Genomic DNA, 20,830 nt, shown 5'->3' with positions numbered 1-20,830 from the left:
AGAAGGTGATGTGTAATCAAAGACATTCTGAAGTGGGTGAGGGAGTCAGGTGGATATCTAGGGAGAAAGATTTCCAGGATCTAGGTTGGGTCTGGGCTTTGTCACTGCCCATATATCTGACCTTGGACAAGTAATGGCTCTGTGCCCGAGTTTCTTTATCTGTAAAATAGTTGTTCCTATTTTGTAGTAAAATGACTACTATACCTATTTCAGAAGGTTATTATATGGATTAAATTAATAATAAAAAGGAAAGTAAAGCACTTAGTACATTGGCACCAAGTCAAATGCTCTATAGTTGTTTTTATTAGCTCCTACTGCAAGTGCAAAAGCCCTTGCCTTCTAAGATGGAACCATGCCCAAAATGTCTGTTGAATCAAGGAGACCAAGTCGAGCTGGTGCAGACTAATGAGCAAGAGGGAAGATTGTAGGAAATGGGGAGAGGGCCTGTGACTTTTAGTCTGTGAGATAGATAATCATTGGCAGGTTTTGAATACAGAAAAAAAAAACAAACACTATCTGATTCATGTTTTAACACCATCACTCTGGCTCCTATGTTGAAAACATACTAAAAGGGGCAAGGATGTACAGAGGAAACCAGCTTTGAGCTATTGTAATATAGATGCGAGGTGGTGGTGGTAGTGAGAAGTGGTCAGATTCTGGTTCTACTTTAAAGATAGAAAGAAGGTCTACTGAAAGATTGGACATTGGGTATGAGAGAAAGAGACAATGCTTTGATCTGAACAATTGTCAGAACTTAGCTTCATTTATTATGCCGAGGGAAGTATGAGAGGGCGCATTTTTTTTTTTTTTAACATGGGGGAGGTGGGGCAGGGATGGACAGTAGTATAGTGAGTAATATAGTGTGTGTGGGCGGGGGGGGGGAATCAATCCTTCAGTTTTGGACATAATAATTTGGAAATGTCTATTGTACATCCAAGCGCAGCAGAGCAGAGATTTGGACAGGAAAGAGGAGAGATCATTGGTTCTTTCACAAATACTTATTGAAAATCTGTCCTGTGCTAGGTCCTATTCTAAGTCCTATTCTAGGCTCTGGAGATACTTGTGAGAATACAGACAAAGCTCCTCCTCACTTCATCTGTAATAGAGATACGCGTTTTATAAACAAGTCAGCAATCAAGCGCATTAATGTGCGCGAAGCCTCTAGCTCTCTAGATGGACATAGTGTACAATTGCTTTTATTTTTTTATTTTTAACTTTTTTTGCTATGGTTGTTTTCAATATCTGGAGTACTGCATGAGCCAGGAGACTAGCAGTGCGACCTAGGAGGACCCCCCCCCCCCCCGCCCCGCCCCGCCCCGCCCCGCCCGCGCGCATCTCGCGACCAGCCGCAGCCAGGTATTCCCGCCCCAATGCAGGCTAGATTTCCAAGCTCAGCTGACCGGCACCATTGCGCAGGCGCGGCTTCAGTCTGGCGTCCTAGGAGACCGACTCGGAAAGCCTCAGCGCAGGCGTAATTCAAGAGGCCGAGGAAGCGTGTGCCCCGGGGATGGGGCGGGGCGAGCCCGGAGTGCGCTTGCGCACTGCCTGCTCTCGCCCGAGGAACCGCAGTCTCGAGAGCGCCAAGGCGGTGTTTCGGTAGTCTCTGGCAAACCTCTCCCGCGAACCCGGCGCCGTTGGACTGCGCCCAGGGCGGCGACCTCCGCCGGGCACAGGAGGGAGCCACGATGCCGGTGAGGGGAGTCGCTCAGCCGCTGGGGTACCTCATCCCAGCGGCCTGGCACGGGGGCGCGGCTGTTGCCAAGGAGGCGCGGATCAGGCAGGCGGCCGGGGTGGGGTGGGGCAGGGTCCGGCTCGGCGGGGCCGAGCGTTTGGAGAGTCTGGTGGGTGGGCTCGGGGCGGGCGGGGTTCCAGTGGGTCCTGGGAGGGGCCCCGGACAGGCCCTGCCGCCTCGGTCAGTGCTGCAGCCCGCAGGGCCTGCGCTGCTTGACATAAAGGCACAGCGCCAGAGGATGCGCTCTCGCTCCCAGCCCTGCCCCTGAGTGGGGAGTCTGGGAGCGGCCGCGGGGGGTGGGCTTTGGATGCTCCGCACCTGGTGGGCTCTGTACACAGCGGAGCAGATTCTTGGAAGGTAGCGAACCGAGAGCTGCTTGCTTTTACTCCAGCCTTTGACTCGAGCTGTCATTTCTTTCGTGGTGCTTTAGCTTACAGGGCGGAATGTAACCCGTGGGTGTCTTTGTGTGTGAGGGTGGGTGGGTGGTGGTATGTTTGTCTTGTCGGATTTCACAGTGCTACCGTCCACTTAACAGGGGGCGTCCTAAGTCCAGTATAGGGTCATGGAGAACACGTGAGCTTTTTGGTCGGTTTTCTACTGGTTGCGAGGCCTGGGACACTTACTTCATCTTTCTGGGTCCTTAGTTCCCACATAATTAAACTGTTTCTCATGGGATTTTATCAGGATGAAATAAGGTAATGCACAGCGGAATTGAAGGACAGTGCTTGACATTTAGCCTTAAATGCTCAGTATTTGTTCCGTATTGTTTGCTTTCAGGTTATTAGTTCATTCAGCAGATACCAGGCATATACCCCAGGTTAGGGTCTGGAGGCAAAACATTGAGCATAACCATCCAGTTTCTTGAACTTGACAAGACAGAAGCTTCCCTTCGTGGGCAGAGGTGAAAGTCTTGGTAGAGACAAGATGCTTACCATTCATGAAGTGAATGGATGGCATGTAATAAAAAGTAGATTATGGTGAATTGGAAAGTGTTCCCGTTTAGGAATGCTGGCCTACAGATGTCAGATCATCTTTTTTTTTTCCCCCCAAGAGAATCTAGAAGTTGTTATTTTTGTGGAATTTCTCTTTTTAAAAAATTTTAGCAACTAATTAAAAAATATTGTTAAATGCTGTGAACCAAACAAAAGATATTGTGGGCTCAATTCAGCCCCTTGACTACTAGTTGGCAACCTCTGGTGTAGACAGATAGGACATATTAATCAAATAAGGAGCAAGCAAAAGTAGTATTGAAACCAGTTGTAGATGATGGAGGGAGAAGGGTGCTCTCAGGACCTTTACCAGGATTTGACCTAGTTAAGGAAGTCTTCACAGGTGAAGTGGCTGTTCTGCTGAGATCTGAGAATAAGTGAAGGGGAGAATGAGGAATGTTCTAGGCAGGAGGAACAGCACCTGTGATGAGAAAGTATGGTGACAAGAAAAGGCTTAAGAAAAGCTAATGTGGCTGTGGCTGGGAAAGCCAAGCAAGGTAGCTTGTGAAATAAGGCTGGACAAGTAGACATGGGCCAGAGTCAGGTCTTAGAGACCACCTTCAGGACTGCGGTATTTATCCTGAGATCTGTGGGAAACCATTGAGTTTTAAGTAAGGGAGCAACATGATTAACTTTGTGTTGCAGCTGACTGCCCTATAGAGAACAGACCATAGGAGAACCTAACTAGATGCCGTTATTCAATTTAGGGTGGGATCATGGTGACCCAGCCTTAGGTGGTGAAAGTAGAGATGGGGAGAAGTATGTTGTATTGATACTATTCAACTAAACTATTGGACTTCACTTCAAAATAGGATTGTATTACTTTAATTGAGGTATAATTGACATATAACACAATGTTACCTGTACAATGTCATTTGTTATTTGTGTGCCTTGTGAGGTAATCCCCACAGTAAGTCTTGTGACCACCCATCACCATAAACAGCTACAAAATTCTTTTCTGATGTTGAACAATTTCAAGATACACTCCTTTAGCAACTTTCAGATATACAGTGGTGTACTTTTGACTAGTCACCATTCTATATATTATTTATACATGACTTATTTTATAATTGGAAATTTGTACCTTTGATCTCTTTGACCATTTTGTCCACGTCTGTACCCCACTGCCCTCTCTGGCAACCACCAATCTATTCTCTGTGAGTTTTGCTTTTTAGTTTGTTCCTCTGTTTTGTTTTTTAGATTCCACATGTAAGTGAAATCATACTGTATGTGTCTTTGCTTAGGGTTTTATTTTAACATAGGTGGTTAATCATAAAATTTCAAAAAATGAAACTTTACATATATAAATATTCATAAGGTTAGAGGGATACTGAAACATTTCTCTCTGCCATTGGACTTTGTTTGCTATGTTTCATTTCATGTTGTCTTCTATAGAGAAGATAGACTACATATGTTATATGGTAAAAAAAGTTTTACTGATGCATTATAGAAAATAAAATTTAAAGTCTCAGGGGAACACAGGACCTACTACTATATTCTTTTTTTTTTTTTTTTTAAAGATGTTATTTATTTATTTGTCAGGGACAGAGGGAGAGAGAGCGAGTGAGCACAGGCAGACAGAGAGGCAGGCAGAGGCAGAGGGAGAAGCAGGCTCCCTGCCGAGCAAGGAGCCCGATGCGGGACCCGATCCCAGGACACTGGGATCATGACCTGAGCCGAAGGCAGCCGCTTAACCAACTGAGCCACCCAGGCGTCCCTACTACTATATTCTTTTTTTTTTTTTTTTAAAGATTTTTATTTATTTATTTGACAGAAATCACAAGTAGGCAGAGAGGCAGGCAGAGAGAGAGGAGGAAGCAGGCTCCCTGCTGAGCAGAAAGCCCGACGCGGGGCTCGAACCCAGGACCTGGGATCATGACCTGAGCCGAAGGCAGCGGCTCAACCCACTGAGCCACCCAGGCGCCCCCTACTACTATATTCTTGATTAAAGTTGTTAACCATGTTCACTTGTGTTTTCCTTCAGGCAGTAAACTCAGAGGCTAAGTCAGGGACTTTTGTGGAGACAGTCAATATAGTGATTCATTTTCTGCTTAAATAGCACTTATTTACTATAAATGTAAATTAGGCTTTCTTTCTCCTCATATGTATATTGTATTGTATCATATTGTAAAAGAAACTGTCTTTTTATATCTTTTAATAAGCTTTTTCTGTATATCTGTGAGATCTTTAATTGCATTTAACAAATATTTGTGGAGTGCTTAATATGTGCAAGACCCTGGGATGGCACAGTAGCCTTTTTCAAATTTGAAATTTGCTGAAGGTAAAAGTAAATGTTCTTTTCATTATTTGTGAATATTTTCTCCACCAGATCAATAAATCAGAGAAGCCTGAAAGCTGTGATAATGTGAAGGTGGTTGTTAGGTGCCGGCCCCTCAACGAGAGAGAGAAATCAATGTGCTATAAACAGGCTGTCAGTGTGGATGAGATGAGGGGAACTATTACTGTACATAAGACTGATTCTTCCAATGAACCTCCAAAGACATTTACTTTTGATACTGTTTTTGGACCAGAGAGTAAACAACTTGATGTTTATAACTTAACTGCAAGACCTATTATTGATTCTGTTCTTGAAGGCTACAATGGTGAGTATATTGTTCACTTTCTCTTAACTCTATCAAGATATTGATACCTTATAAATTCATCCATTATAATTGTACTGTTTGATGGGTTGTAGTAAATACCTACAGCTGTGAAACTGTTACCACAATCCAGTTTTATGACCTCTGCCCCCAAAATTCCTGTATGTCCCTTTGCAGTCCCACCTCCAGGCATCCATTGACCTGCTTTTGCCCATAGTTCTGTCTTTGCTGGAAATTTCATATAAATCAACTCATATCCTATCTCATCTTTCTTACCTGTTTTCTTTTCAGTTGTGTAATGTTGTTAAAGGTCATCCACGTTGTTGTATGGATCAGCAATTTGTTCCTTTTTAATGCTGAATTGTATGAATATACCACCTTTTATGATCTTCAGTGGAAATCTGGATTGTTCTAATTTTGGGGCGATTATATATAGTGCTGCTGTGAACGTTTTTTGGTAGAAAGTTCTTTGTGCAGATAAGTTTTAAAGTTTGTCTTGGGTAGATACCTAGAAGTAGAATTGGTGGGTCATATGGTTAGTGTATATTTATCTTTTGAAGAAATTGCCAAACTGTTTTCCAAAGTGGTGACTCTTAATTTTTTTTCCCCACCAGTGTGTTATGAGAGTTCTTTTAGTTTCTTCACATTCTCACCAACATTTAGATTATTGGCCTTTTTAATTATAGCTGTTCTAGAGGATCTATAGTGGTATCTCATTGTTTTAACTTATTTTTCTATAACTAACAATGTTGAGTCTCTAATCATGTACATATTAGCCCTTTGTATGTCTTTTAAAATATTTTACCCACTTTACAGTTTCATTGCTCATGTTCTTATGGAGTCATGCTTTTTCTACATTCTGGACTCAAATCTTTTGATCAGATAAGTGATTGGAACATATTTTCTTCCAGCACGTGGCTTGTATTTTCATCTTTTTAATGGTGTCTTTTGAAGAGAGAAGATTTTTAGTTTTGATTGAGTCCAGTTGATCATTTTTCTTTAATCATCATGCTTTCATTGACCTACCCAAGAAATATTTGCTGAATCCAACACCAAAAAGATTTTCTCTTATGTTTTTATCCGGAAGTTGTAAACATTGTATGTCTTACATTAAGGTCTGTTATTCATTTTGAGTTAATTTTTATATACAGTGTGAGGTAAGGGTGTACGTTCTTTGCCTCCCCCCCATCTATGGATATCCAGTTGTTGGAGCACCATTTATTAAGACTCTTCTTTCCTTATTGAATTAATTTGGTGCTTTTGTCAAAAATCAACAGACTGCAGTTGCATGGGTTTATTTCTGGATTGTCTCTTCTGTTCCAAGTATCCTGTTTTTATTACTATAGGTTTTTGTGTTGAAATTAGGTAGTGTATGTTTTCTAGCTTTATTATTATTTTTCAAAATTGTTTTGGCTTTTCTGGATCCTTTGCATTTTCACATAAATTTTAGGATTGCCTTTTCAATTTCCACAAAAAAACCCACAAAAAAACCTACTGGGATTTTGGTAAGGATTGTGTTGAGTTGTTATTCTGACAATATTGAGCCTTCTAATCCAGAACATGGTATCTCTCTTCATTTATTTATATTTTGTTTAATTTCTCTCAGCATTTTGTTATAGTTTCTAATGTGCAGGTCTTATACTTATTTTCATGAGTTTATTCCTAAGTATTTTTTTTTTTACCTGTTTCCTTTTTTTAAGATTTTTATTTATTTGTTAGAAAGAGAGTGTGCCAACACACACAAACAGGGGGAGGGGCAGAAGGAGAGGGAGAAGCAGACTTCCCTGCTGAGCAGGGAGGTGGGGGAGGGGGGAGAGCTTGATCCCTGGGTCCCCCCCCCATAATGATAATGACTTGAGCCAAAGGTAGACACTTAACAGACTGAGCCACTCAGGTGTCCTACCTCTTTATTTTTAAAATTTAAGTTCTAGTTAACATACCGTGTATTCCTAAGTATTTTTGATGCTTTTGTGAATACAAAATACACAGAATTGATATTTTAGTATTTTTTTTTAATTAACATAAAATTCAAATAACAGAATTCACTGTTTTAATCATTTTACAGTATACAAGTCAGGGGTTTAATACATTGACAGTGTTGTGTAACTATCACTGTTATCTGTTTCCAGAACATTTCCATCACCCCCAAAAGAAACTATGTATCTATTAGCAGATACTCCCACTTTTGCTCCCTCTTACCCTAGCAACTATGTATTTACTTTCTATGTGTATGAGTTTGCCTCTTCTGGACATTTCATATAAATAGAATCATACACATTATAGTCTTTTATGTATGGTTTCTTTGACTTGGTATAATGTTTTCAGTGTTCCACATTATAGTATGTATCAGGACTGCATTTTTTTTTAAGATTTTATTTGAGAGCGAGCACAAGCATGGGGTGGTGGGGGGAGGAGCAGAGGGAGAGGGAGAAGCAGATACCCTGCTCAGCAGGGAACCCCATGTGGGGCTTGATCCCAGGACTCCAGGATCATGACCCCAGCTGAAGGCAGGTGCTGAACCGACTGAGCCACCCAGGTGCCCAGGACTGCATTTTTTAAAGGTCAATTAATACTCCATCGAATGAATATGCTGTATTTTATTTATCCATTTATCCACTTATGAATATTTGGGTTGTTGCCTTTTCTTTCTTTTTTTTTTTTTTTTTGCTATTATAAATAATGTTGCTGTGAATATTCTTGTGCTTTTCTTCGTGTAAATGTATGTTTTCCCTTTGCTTAGGTAAATATGGAGTGGAATTTCTGGGTCAAAAGGTTAACTGCCAGATTACTTTCCATCACAGCTGTGCCGTTTTTACATTCCCACTAGCAATGTATGAAGTTTCCAGTTTCTTCACATCTTTGCCAAAATGTGTTGTTGTCTTTTTGGTTACAGCCTTCGTTGTGGTTATGAAGTGATACTGTGTTTTGCAGTTGATTTTTGTATATTGACCTTGTACCCTGCAACCTTATTAAACTTGCTTATTATTTCTGGTAGGCTTTTATTTATTTATTGGTAACTTCCCTAGGATTTTTTTTTAAAGATTTTATTTATTTATTTATTTATTTGACAGACAGAGATCACAAGTAGGCAGAGAGGCAGGCATAGAGAGAGGGGGAAGCAGGCTCCTCACTGAGCCGAGAGCCTGATGCAGGGCTTGATCCCAGGACCCTGGGATCATGACCTGAGCTGAAGGCAGAAGCTTCAATCCACTGAACCACCCAGGTGCCCCTTCCCTACGATTTTTTATAGACATGAGCATGTTACCGTCAAATACAGGTAGTACAATTTCTTTCTTTCCCATCTTTTAGTTACCCAAATTGCCCTGGCTAGAACCTCAAGTACAGTGTTGAATATGAGTGGTGAGAGTGGACATTTTTGTTTTGTTCCAGATCTTAGGGAGAAAGCATTCACTGTTTTACCAGTAAGTATGATGTTATCTATAGATTTTTGTCTGATTAAGTTCCCCTCTGTTCTTTTGTCCCCACCCCGGGAATGGATTTTGGGTCCTGCCAAATGAATTTTTTTCTGCACCTATTGAAATCATCTTTTTTTAAAAAAAATTTGTTAGTATATTCAGTTACATTGATTTTTAAATGTGAAACCAGGAGCACCTGGGTGGTTCAGTGGATTAAGCCTCTGCTGTAGGCTTAGGTCATGGACTCAGGGTCCTGGGATCCAGCCCCGCACTGGGCTCTCTGCTCAGCAGGGAGCCTGCTTCCAGCCCCCCCCTCTCTGCCTGCTACTCTTCCTGCTTGTGATCTCTCTCCCTGTCAAATGAATAAATAAAATCTTTAAAAAAAATGTGAAACCAGTCATGCCATTTGGTCATGGTATATTACCCTTTTGTATGTTGTTAGATTTGATATGCTAAAATTTTGTGTAAACTTTTTTGTTTATGTTCAGGAGGGATATAGTAGTTTTCTTGCAATGTCTTTATCTAGTTTTGCTATCAGGATAATGCTAATTTCATAGAATGAGTTGGAAAGTATTCCCTCCTTTTTAATCATATGGAAAAAATATGTCTAGAATTAGTATTATATCTTCCCTAAGCATTTGGTAGAATTTACCAGGGAAGCCAACTGGGCCTGGAGTATTTTTTTGTGGAAAGGTTTTTAAAGATTCAGTGTCTTTAATAATATAAGGCTTTTTGAGTTACCTGTTTTTCTTTTAGTGAGCTCTGGAAGTTTATCTTTCATGGAATTTGTCTCTGTCATCTAGGTTGTTGAATTTATTGGCAAAAAGTTGTTTATATTCTCTATTCTTGTGTTAGAATGTGGTGGTGTAATCTTTCTCTGATATTGGTATATGGTGCATGATATATGGTAATTTGTGTCATCTCTTGTGATGGATGTGATAGGAGTGGTTTCTCCTCCTTTATTCCTCTTTTTCTACTTTTGGTGGAAGCTGAGGTCATAGTTTTGAGTCCTTTGTAACTTTCTAATATGGAGATTTATGCTATGAATTACCCTCTAAGTACTGCTTTAGTGGTGGTACAGATTTTGACATACTGTGTTTTCATTTTCATGCAGTGCAGGGTACTTTCTCATTTTCCTCTTGATTTCTTCTTTGATCCTTGGGTTATTTAGAAATGTGTTAGTTTCCAGATAATTTGGGGTTTTCCAGAGATATTTCTATTACTTAATGTCTAGTTTAATCCCGTTTTAGTCAGAGAATGTGCTATGTAAAACTTGAACCTTTTGAAATTAGAGACTTGTTACATGACCCAGAATAAATTTATTATAAAATGTTTGTATATTCTTCAAAACAATGTGTATTTTGCTGTTGTTGGATGGAGCATTCGATACATGTTCATTACATCAATTTGCTTATAGTTTCGTTCAGATTTTCTATCTACTTATTTTCTACTTGGTCTGTCAATTACTGAGACAGGTATTAAATTCTCTTACTGTGTTGTATTTGCCTTTTCCTTTCAGGTCTGTCACTTGTTACTTGATGTATTTTGAAACCCTGTGAGTAGGTGCATAAATGCTTAGGTGTTTCAAGTCCTCTTCATGCATTAACCTCATTGTCATTATGAAATTACTCTTTATCCGTAGTAATGTTCTTTACTCTGAAACCTACTTTGATATTAATACAGACATTTTAACTTTGTTTTGATTTAATGTTAACATGGTATGTGTTCATCTTTTTAACTTTTAACACATTTGTGTTTTTATATTGAAAGTACATTTCTAGTGTGTATTATACTAGAGGTCACTAAGATTATACCAGGTTCAGAGGTTGGTAGGAGAAGTCAAGAGAGTCGGGTTATAATTGTACTTAGAGCTTTGGTTTATTAGAACAAAAAAGATACCAAAAAAAAAAAAAAAACCACAACAACAACAAACAGCAAGGGGAAAAGGTGCATGGGGTAAAGTGTGGAGGAAACCAGGTACAAACTTCTAAGAGTCATTTCCTAGTGGGCACACAGAATGTGCTTAATTCTTCTATCACTGAATGTGACAATACTTGTCAGATCTTGGCTGGCAGAGAAGCTTTGTAAGAGACACAGTGTCCCAGGTTTTTGTTGGAACCTGCTCATGTGGATACCCTCAGCCTCGCTCTTGTCAAGATCCCACACTCACAGAAGGAAAACAGGTGTTTAGCATAAACCACCTTGTTTATACAAACAGTTTAGGCATAATGAGCCACTCTGTGTTAGGGAATGGAATGGCAAGAACCCTCCCTAAATCCAAATTCCCAGATGTTAGTCAAAGGCCAAACTTGAAAGCAGGCCTCTCAAAGAATAGTAGCCCCAGATCTGTTGCTAGTTCTCTTATGCATTGCATTGTATAGTTGGTAGTGTTTTTTTTTTTTTTTTCTTCAAAGATTCCACTTATTTATCTATTTGACAGACAGAAATCACAAGTAGGCAGAGAGGCAGGCAGAGAGAGAGAGGGAGAAGCAGGCTCCCCGCTGAGCAGAGAGCCCGACTCGGGGCTCGATCCCAGGACCCTGGGATCATGACCTGAGCCGAAGGCAGAGGCTTTAACCCACTGAGCCACCCAGGCGCCCCTGTTGTTGTTGTTTTTTAAATCCAGTCTTGCGGTCTTTGCTTTTTAATTGGGTTATCAAAACCATTTATGTTCTGCTGTTGGTTTTCTCTTTATACTCTTATCCTTTGTATTATTTGTATTATTCCATTCTGTCTTCTCTGTTGGCTTATAGTGATACAACTTTGTTTTATTTTAGTGGTTGCTTTAAGGTTTATAATATAACTCTTTAATATATCACACTTCACTGTCAAGTGTTGTTATGCTATTTTTTGTGTAGTAAAACATTTTTTTTATTTTTTATTTTATTTTTATTTTTTTTTAAATTTTATTTATTTATTTGACAGAGATCACAAGTAGGCAGAGAGGCAGGCAGAGATAGAGGAGGAAGCAGGCTCCCCGCCGAGCAGAGGGCCCGATGCGAAGGCAGAGGCCCAACCCACTGAGCCACCCAGGCGCCTGTAAAAAAAAATTTTTTAAACTATACTTCTAGTTGTCTCCTCCCAAGTTTTGTGGTGGTGGTGGTGGCGGTGGTTTGTTTTATTGTTTTTTTTTTTTTTTAATTTTATTTATTTGTCAGATGGAGAGAGAGAGAGAGCGAGCGAGCGAGAGAGCGCACAAGCTGGGGAACTGCAGGCAGAGGGAGAAACAGGCTCCCTGCTGAGCAAGGAGCCTGATGTGGGGCTCTGTGCCAGGACCTTCAGAGTATAACCTTAATCAAAGGGAGATGCTTGACTGATTGGGCCACTGAGGCATCCCTGTGGTGGTGGTGTTGTACATTTACTTCTATGTGTTATAAACTCCAAACCACATTGCCTTTATTTTTGTTTAAACCATCAGTTGTTTTTAGGGAGATTTAAGTAATAGGAAAAAACTTTCATATTTTCTTACTTATGTACTCACCATATTTGGTACTCTTTATTCCCTCATGTAAGAATCCGTAGTTTTATCTAGTACCATTGTTTCTGCATTGGATAACTTCCTTAAATGTTTCTTTGAGTACAAATCTGTGGGTGATGAATTCTTTCAGCTTTTGTAGTCCAGAAAGTATTTATTTTGTCTTTGTTTTTGAAAGAAATATTCACCAGATGTAGGGTTCTAGGTTGATAGTTTTTTCTTTTAATACTTGAAGGATAGTCCTTTACTGTCATTTGCATTTTGTTCTACTGGAATTCTTTATTTGGTTCTTCTTTACATAACATATCTTTCTCTGGTTACTTTTTAGATTTTCTTTTATTATCACTGGTTTTGAGCTTTTTGACTATGATGTGCCATGGTTTATTTCTCTTTATGTTTCTGTGCTTACAGTTCATTAAGCTTTTTGGATCTGTGAGTTTGTAGTTTTCATCAAATTTGGAAAATTTTTAGCCATATTTCTTTAAATATTTTTCCGGTCCCCACTCTCTGCTTCAGGGCCTGCAATCACATGTATATTAAGCTGCTTAAAATTGTCCCACAGCTCACTGATGCTGTTTTTCTTTTTTGTATTTTTTTCTCTGTATTTTTTTTATTGTTTCTGTTGTTATGTGTTGAAGTTTACTGATCTTTTATTCTGCAGTGTCTAATCTACCATTAATCTTATCTATCATATTTTTCATCTCACACGTTATAGTATTCATCCCTAGAAGTTTGATTTGGGTCTTTGTTGTATCTTCCATCCAAGTTCTTCCAAACTTCCATCCGAAGTTTCCAGTTAACTTTTTAACATAGAGAATATAGTTTTTATCTGTTTTAAAGTCCTCTGTGCTATTTATAATATTGTGTCAGTTCTGAATTGGTTTTGACTGATTGATGCATTTCTTTATTATGAGTTGTATCTTTTTGCTTTTTTGCAAGCTTGGCAAATTTGGTGGCGCCAAACACTCTGAATTTTACCTTAGCTCTTTGATTTTTTTTTTAATTCATTTAAGCTTTCAGGAGCTGTGTTCTCAGTGGCAGTTATTTGAAAATGGTTTGCTTCTTTCACATCTTTTTTTATTTTTTTAGTTGCAAACATAGAATTTAGTGATTCACCGTTGTGTATAATACCCAATGCTCATTACTTGAAGTGCCCTTCTTAATGCCCATCACCCAGTTGCCCCATCCCATCTCCCCTCTAGCAACCTTCAGTTTGCTTTCTAGAGTTAAGCGTCTCTTATGTATGGTTTGCCACCTTCACAAATTTCATCCTATTTTTCCTTCTCTTTCCCTATGTTCATCTGTTTTGTTTAATAAATTCCACATATGAGTGAAATTATGTGGTATTTGTCTTTCTCTGACTCTTTCTGATCTTTTAAAGGTCTTTAGTTAGGACCGGAGCAGTGTTCAGTCTAAGGTTATTCCCCTGATTCTGAGGCAAGACCTTTTTGTTTGGTGTACCTGATGTCCTGTGCATCATGAGGTTTTCCAATCTGGCTGGTTTAAACAGATACAGTTTCTGGCCTTTGTGAGCATTGAGGACTCTCCCTTCCAAATGATTCCCCTCCCCCCATATTTAGATAGTTTCCTCACACTCTGGAGATGCTTGGTGCTCCACTAAATCATGGAAGAAGACCTGCAGACCTCTGGAATCTGCAGTTTTCTGCACAGTGTTATTCTTTCCGCTACTGTGTCCTACAAATTCTAGCCGTGTTGCTCTCTCTGGATTCTGGACTTCTTCTTTGCTCAAGGAATCTGCTCATCACTCCTTGGATTTCCCCTCCTGCTCTGTGGTTGATTCTCTCACAAGGCAGGTAGTTGGGAAGTCATAGGACCTGCCTATCTGTTAGCCAACTTATGGGCGTCACAGGCCTTTGTTGACTGAGGTCCATTGTCTTGAAAACTATTGCTTCATATATTTAGTCTGCTTTCCTTTCAGTCAAGAGGGTAAATCTGGTCCTTACTACTCCATCCTTGTTGGAAGCAGTAGTGTCACTCAGTTTTGAAATAACAGAATTGTGTATTATAAAAAACAAATGTTGTACAGAGTAATATATAAACGTCAAGGGACTTTTCACCTATTTTCTACCTATTATGCTGACTGAAAATTGTTGATAGTAGCATAGAACAATATATTTAAAAAGGACAAAAATCAGGAATGTTGTAACATAGAGTGTAGTTTCCTTGGCATTATTCAAATGTGCAATGGCAAGTACATAATCCTTCCACTGTTTAAAACTTTTTTTTTTCAATTAATAAACTTTGTTCTTTAGAACAGCTTTGGGAAAATTAAGTACAGAGATTTCCTGTATATCCCTTGTCTCCAAACATACACAAAGTTCCCCACTGTCAATATCCTGCACCACAGTGGTACATTGGTTGCAAATGATGAACATACATTGACACATCAGCATCATCCAAAGTTCATAGTTTACATTAGGGTTCACTCTTAGGGCTGTACATCCTATGGACTTTGACAAAAACATAATGATGTGTATCCACTGTTATAATATAAAGAATAGTTTCACTTCTGCGCTGCTAGTTTATCCTTCCTTCCCCGGCTAAACCTAGCAACCACTAATCTTTTTACTGTCTGCATAGTTTCACCTTTCCTAGAATGTCATGCAGTTAGAATTGTACAGTATGTAACCTTTCAGTTTGGCTTCTTTCACTTAGTAATGTGCACTGAAGTTTTCTCCATGTCTCTTCATGGTTTGATACCTTTTATCTTTTTTTTCTTTGTGCTGATAATATTCTGTTGTCTGGATGTACCAAAGTTTATTTACCAATTCACTTACCTACAGCAGGACATCTTGGTTGCCTCTAAATTTTGGCAGTTATGAATATACACGGCTGCAAACATCCGTATGCAGATTTTTTGTAGGCCTCCTACCATTTTTAAGATGTAGTCTTGAAATGGGTAGGTTGGGTAAGATTTTTAGGTCATTTCTAGTTTTTAATAAGTAAAGTTTTTTTTTAAAGATTTTATTTATTGGGGTGCCTGGATGGCTCACTTGTTAATAAGCATCTGCCTTTGGCTCAGGTCCTGGTCCCTGGGTCCTGGGATTGGGCTCCCTGCTCAGCAGGAGGTCTGCTTCTCTCCCTCTCCCACTCTCCCTGCTTGTGTTCCCTTCTTGCTGTGTCTGTCTCTCTCAAATAAATATATAAATAAAATCTTAAAGATAAAGGCTTTATTTATTTGTTAGAGAACAAGAGAAAGAGAGCACATGCAGGGAGAACAGCAGGTGGAGGCAGAAGCAGGCTCCCTGCTGAGCAAGGAGCTGGATGTGGGAATCATCCTAGGACCCTGGGATCATGACCTGAGTCAAAGGCAGATGCTTAACTACTGAGCCACCCAGGTGTCCCTTAAGAGGTAAAGTTTTAAGAGAAGTTCATATTGAAGGAAATGCTAGCATTAGCTTTGTTAGATTGGACATAACAAAAACTAGAAATTTGGAATCTCATCTCTGAAAATGAGATGACATTCTTTTATTCTAGGGGATTCCTGGTCCTCATTTCTCAGCTTTAAAATTATAGATCAGGGTGCCTGGGTGGCTCAGTGGGTTAAGCCGCTGCCTTCGGCTCAGGTCATGATCTCAGGGTCCTGGGATCAAGTCCCACATCGGTCTCTCTGCTCAGCGGGGAGCCTGCTTCCCTTCCTCTCTCTCTGCCTGTCTCTCTGCCTACTTGTGATCTCTCTCTGTCAAATAAATAAATAAAATCTTTAAAAAAAATTATAGATCAATATCCTTTTTGAATCCATAGTCTTTATATAATTAATAGATTCATAGAAATTGTATTAGGAATTAATTTTGAATTAAAAATTTGGCCATTACATACTTTTAAAAAATAAGGGCTCTAGAGCCAAATGGACTTTGTTCACATCTTATTTCTACTACTAACTATGACATCGAACAAGTAACTCAACCTCTATAAGCCTTTGTTTCCTCAGCTAAAGTATGGGGATATAAATAGTTCTTTGCTCTTAGGACTGGGGTGAAAACTCAGTGAGGATGCATGGCCTAGCACATGGCACATGCTCCGTAAATGATAGCTGTTGTGTCAGCTCTCACAGGTGGTCTGTGAGCTCATATTTTCAGCTCTTTTTTTTTTTTTTTAAGATTTTTTATTTTATATTCAACAGACAGAGATCACAAGTAGGCAGAGAGGCAGAGAGAGAGAGGGAAGCAGGCTCCCGGCTGAGCAGAAAGCCCAATGCGGGGCTCGATCCCAGGACCCTGGGATCATGACCTGAGCTGAAGGCAGAGGCTTTAACCCACTGAGCCACTCAGGCGCCCCATATTTTCAGCTCTTTTGAAGGCAGTACGTTACATTCTTAATGGCATAGTTTGAAATGTTTAGTGAGTTAGGAAAAAATCAAGATTTTTTTATTCCCATGTGTAAAAAATGGCTTTTGTTGTGATTAAGTATTGTGATGATTGTCACAGAAAGTCTGAAATTGATAGTGACATAAGAGGTTACTTGCATGGGGTGGAAGTAGTTGAAAAGCCATGTTGTTTGTGTGGTCTTCTCACACTGTGCTATCTCCTGCAGAAATTGCACCCATTCCCAGGGCTCTAGTGCAGAAATACATCTCATCCCTCCACCTGCCTGCTTGACACATGCATTTGGGTGTGTCATGGGCACTTAGAGCTCAATATGCCTTCACCTGAATTCATGGTCTTTCCCTACAAATGATCATTTCTTCTGGTGATGTTCACCATCTCAGTATATGGCATAGCCATACATCCCTTGTTCAAGCTAGAAGTTGAAAGGCATCTTGGATTCTTCCTTTTCCCTGGTCCCCTGGCTAGTTATTTCCTTGGTGCTGTTGCTTCTGTTTCATATATCTGAAATTCTGCTACCTTTCTCTTTCCCTTCTGTTAACCACTCCAGCTTTTTTTTTTTTTTTTTTTTAACAGCTCAAATGCCTCACCTCACATTTATTACCAAACCAACCGACTGGTGCAGAGCTATAGTAACAGAAAAATCTTTCGCTGATAAGTGGTATCTATTGGCCAGGCAGAAAGGTGTTTACAGGGTGATGGAATAGAACACATGATCTTCAAGTAGCTTAATTAAATACGTGGTGCCCATTAGGTGTGACATCGCGTGATGTGGGACGCCTTAGAGACCCAGCTTGGTTCTCCTCCAGTGCCTCCTCTTGGAGTTGTACCTGATTTTATTACCAGTTTTCATCCGAATCCACTGGGGAATGGGACGATTCTGCTTTTGTTTCTTGGCCAGGAATCGCTTGATTCTGAAAGTCTTGCGAGAAGACATGGTCAATTAACAGCGAGCGGCACACAACAGGATGGCGGCGAAAAGGAGAAAGCCCACTCCAGCTTTTTAACTGGTTTCTTCACATCTCCCCTTTCTTCCAGTTCTTTGTACACAGTGTAGCCATAGGGATCCTGCTGTCACTCCTAACTAGCCTCACTTTCCTTTTAGGATACGTTCTTAAAATCTTAGTATGCCTTCATGGCGGTGTGCAATTAGGCCCCTGCTGGTGTCTTTACCTCTGTGTCCATCACCTTCATTTTCCATCTCTGTTTCTTCCATTCTGATCTTGTTTCATTTCCTCAGAACCTCTGTTTTCTTTCTTCTTGCTATCCACTCTGTTGCTATCTAACTCTTAATCATATTTCAGATTGTATCTTAAACCTTACCTTTTCTGGAAGGCCTTTCTTGACCTCCCTCTACTTTCTTCTTGTGCTGTTTCCCCTGCCTAGATTACATCCCTTTACTCTCAGCTAGAACTCCATTTCTTATTCCAAACATTCATCCTGCTTGTAAATATTTGACCAGTATCTCCTTCTAAGATGATGCACACCATACGATTAAGGATTGTTTGTCTTGTTTGTCACTGTGTCCCTAGTGCCTGGCTAGCATAGTGCTTACTCAGGTGTGTGCTAAGTAGTTGCTGAATGAATGAATGTAGGTATTTAGAAAGTTTAAATTGTATCTGTAATTACCTATAATAATTGTATTGTCACATTTTTTAACTCCCCCATTCCTTACAGCTTTTACTTAAAAAATACGTATTTTTAGGGGCCTGGCTCAGTCATTAAACATCTGCCTTTGGCTCAGGTCATGATCCCAGGGTCCTGGGATCGAGCCCCACATCAGGGTCCCAGCTCAGTGGGAAACCTGCTTCTCCCCCTCCCATTCCTCCTGCTTGTATTCCCTCTCTCACTGTCTCTCTCTCTCTCTCTTAAATAAATAAAAATCTTTAAAAAAATACATATTTTTGAAATGAATTTTAGGATTAAGAATTAAAAAACCCCTGCCATTTACTTGTACTCTACTAGGTATCATTCTGGTTGTGTGCAGTAAATTGTCTCATTTGGTTCTTAGTGTTCATGTCAGGTAGTTATTCTTGTCCTCATTTTAGCACTGAGGAGACAGTCTCTGGGTACATTCTTATCTAAGCTCAGGTGGCTAAAAAGTTAACACTGCGGTCCTTCCATTCTAAACCTGTATTCCTTTGTTGCTGCAATTATACTACTTTCTCCGATTTAATGTCCACATTAAGTAATTAACATACACATTATAGTAAATATAATTTGCCATAATGTAAAATTTTGCTTTTAGGGCTTGGGATACTTTTTATGAATAATTAGGACTGTTTCATTGACTTGATAACATTAACCATGCTTGATTTGTGGTACAGAGTGTATATTGTTGATAATAAAAGTGACGTTTGTACTTGAATAAATTTTAAATCCAGGGAAGAAATTGCATCACAGTGTCAAAGGAATTACTTATAAGAGCTGTTGTTCTGTAGCATTAGACTCTAAAAAGTGATTGATTCTCTTCATCATTTTCAGGGACTATTTTCGCATATGGACAAACTGGAACAGGCAAAACTTTTACCATGGAAGGCGTTCGAGCTGTTCCTGAACTTAGAGGAATCATTCCAAATTCATTTGCCCACATATTTGGTCATATTGCAAAAGCAGAGGGTGATACAAGGTAAAAGAGAATTCTTTTATTTTCTAATATTGAGAAGTACAAACATAAGAAAGACATATAGGTATAAAATTTATAAACACATTTGAAAACTGCTCTTCTAAAACTTTTTCTGCTGTTTATGCTTTATGAAATGATGTTTTATTTATAGATTTTTGGTTCGAGTGTCTTATTTGGAAATATATAATGAAGAAGTCCGTGACCTTTTGGGCAAGGATCAGACACAGAGGTTAGAGGTAAGGATAACTGAAATTGAGGTACTTTCCAAAGTAGTAGAATGCTAAATTAAGTTTCTTTTTATCCAAAGATATTTTTAATATTTTACTTATTTTTTGATGGTAATATGATCATGATTCAAAATTTAAAATATTGTGAAAATTAATGCTTTGAAAAGTGGTTCCTACCCCATTTGCCCACTTTTCCCCAACCTAAGATAACCACTTTTAGTATTCCTTCATTGTTCCTTTATGTAAGTATCACCAAATAAAATTTTACTTCTACTCCATGAGTAGTTATACATGAACATTAATTTGTACTTTTTAAAAATTAAAATTCTTATTAAAATTCTTAAGAAAGAATGGGGAGAGATTACCCTTGACATAGATGTACCTTTTACACAGTTTTCCCCAGTGGTAACATTTTACAGAGCTGTAGTAGAGTATCACAACCGTGATACTGTTGTTGGTACTGTCTACAGATTTGGCTCACAGTGCTGCAGTTTTCTTCGTACTCTTTGTGTTTAGATTGATAGATCCACTACCATGTTAAGGTACGAAACAGTCATATCACAAGGATGCCTCCTGTTGCCATTTTATGACCACATCCACCACTAGCCAGACTACATTGCTCTGTCACAGTTCTTAACCCCTAACAATCCCTAATCTGCTTTCCAGTTCTAAAATTCTGTCTTTTCAAAAATGGTACATAAATAGAACCATACAATATGTAACCTTTTGGGATTGGCCTTTTTCACTTGGCATAAGCCCTGTGAGATTGATCCAAGTTGTTGAATAGCTCATTACTTTTTATTGCTGAGTGGCACTGCATGGTGCTTACATGTAAAGCTCAACAGTTCACCTGTGGAGGGACATTTGGGCAGTTTATAGTTTTGGGCTATTATGAATCAAGCATCTATGAACATTTGCATACAGATTTTTATGTGAGTGTAAGTTTTCTTTTTCTGGTATTAATGCCAGGAATACTCCGGAATTGATTTTAAGTTAGAAATTGTTAAGGTGTCAAAAATAAAGCTACTAAGACCCATCATGAATATAGAAATTCAATGAGGAAATTTTTTTTGTACACTACTGAGTAACAGATGGGCACGAAAGACTATTTTTATCATGCATTTCAGAAAAGGGAAATGTGAAATTATATGCATATATACTAGAGAATTATAAAATTTGTGAATAAATATATTATGTTTTTAACTTAAAAGCTTAGCTGATTTTCATTCATTGTTTTTTTAAGTAGAGGTCTAATTCACAGAGGATAATAGTTATCCTTTTAAAGTATATAATTTAGCAGTTCTTAGTATCTTCACAAAATTATACAACCATCACTGTCTATATTCTGGAACATTTTCATTACCCCTAAAAGAAATTCCATGCCCATTAGGAGTCACTCTCCATTCCCCTGCTCTCACC

At 39.1% G+C, this 20,830-nt stretch overlaps 2 protein-coding genes across 6 annotated transcripts in view; one reads left to right on the top strand and one right to left on the bottom strand.

Annotated features, from left to right (window-relative positions):
• Window positions 1-1,534: 1,534 nt before the first annotated feature.
• Window positions 1,535-20,830, top strand: part of KIF3A (kinesin family member 3A) — a 53,881-nt gene continuing 34,585 nt past the window's right edge. For all 5 annotated transcript variants that reach the window (XR_007127501.1, XR_007127500.1, XM_047730443.1 and 2 more), the window contains exons 1-4: window positions 1,535-1,691; window positions 5,051-5,324; window positions 19,043-19,187; window positions 19,336-19,420. Coding sequence is in view for 3 of the 5 variants with exons in the window: in XM_047730443.1 (XP_047586399.1) it covers window positions 1,686-1,691; window positions 5,051-5,324; window positions 19,043-19,187; window positions 19,336-19,420 (510 nt within the window). In the remaining 2 variants the exon portion in view is untranslated. The remainder of the gene's footprint in view (window positions 1,692-5,050; window positions 5,325-19,042; window positions 19,188-19,335; window positions 19,421-20,830) is intronic.
• LOC125100322 (60S ribosomal protein L39-like) lies at window positions 17,151-17,510 on the bottom strand. Its single transcript, XM_047730447.1, has one exon. It carries the CDS (start codon window positions 17,493-17,495, stop codon window positions 17,340-17,342), a length of 156 nt encoding a protein of 51 aa, XP_047586403.1. The 5' UTR covers window positions 17,496-17,510; the 3' UTR covers window positions 17,151-17,339.

This window comes from Lutra lutra, chromosome 5 (genome assembly GCF_902655055.1).
Source record: "Lutra lutra chromosome 5, mLutLut1.2, whole genome shotgun sequence".
Lineage (NCBI taxonomy): Eukaryota > Metazoa > Chordata > Mammalia > Carnivora > Mustelidae > Lutra > Lutra lutra.
This window is presented reverse-complemented; position numbering and strand designations above follow the sequence as displayed.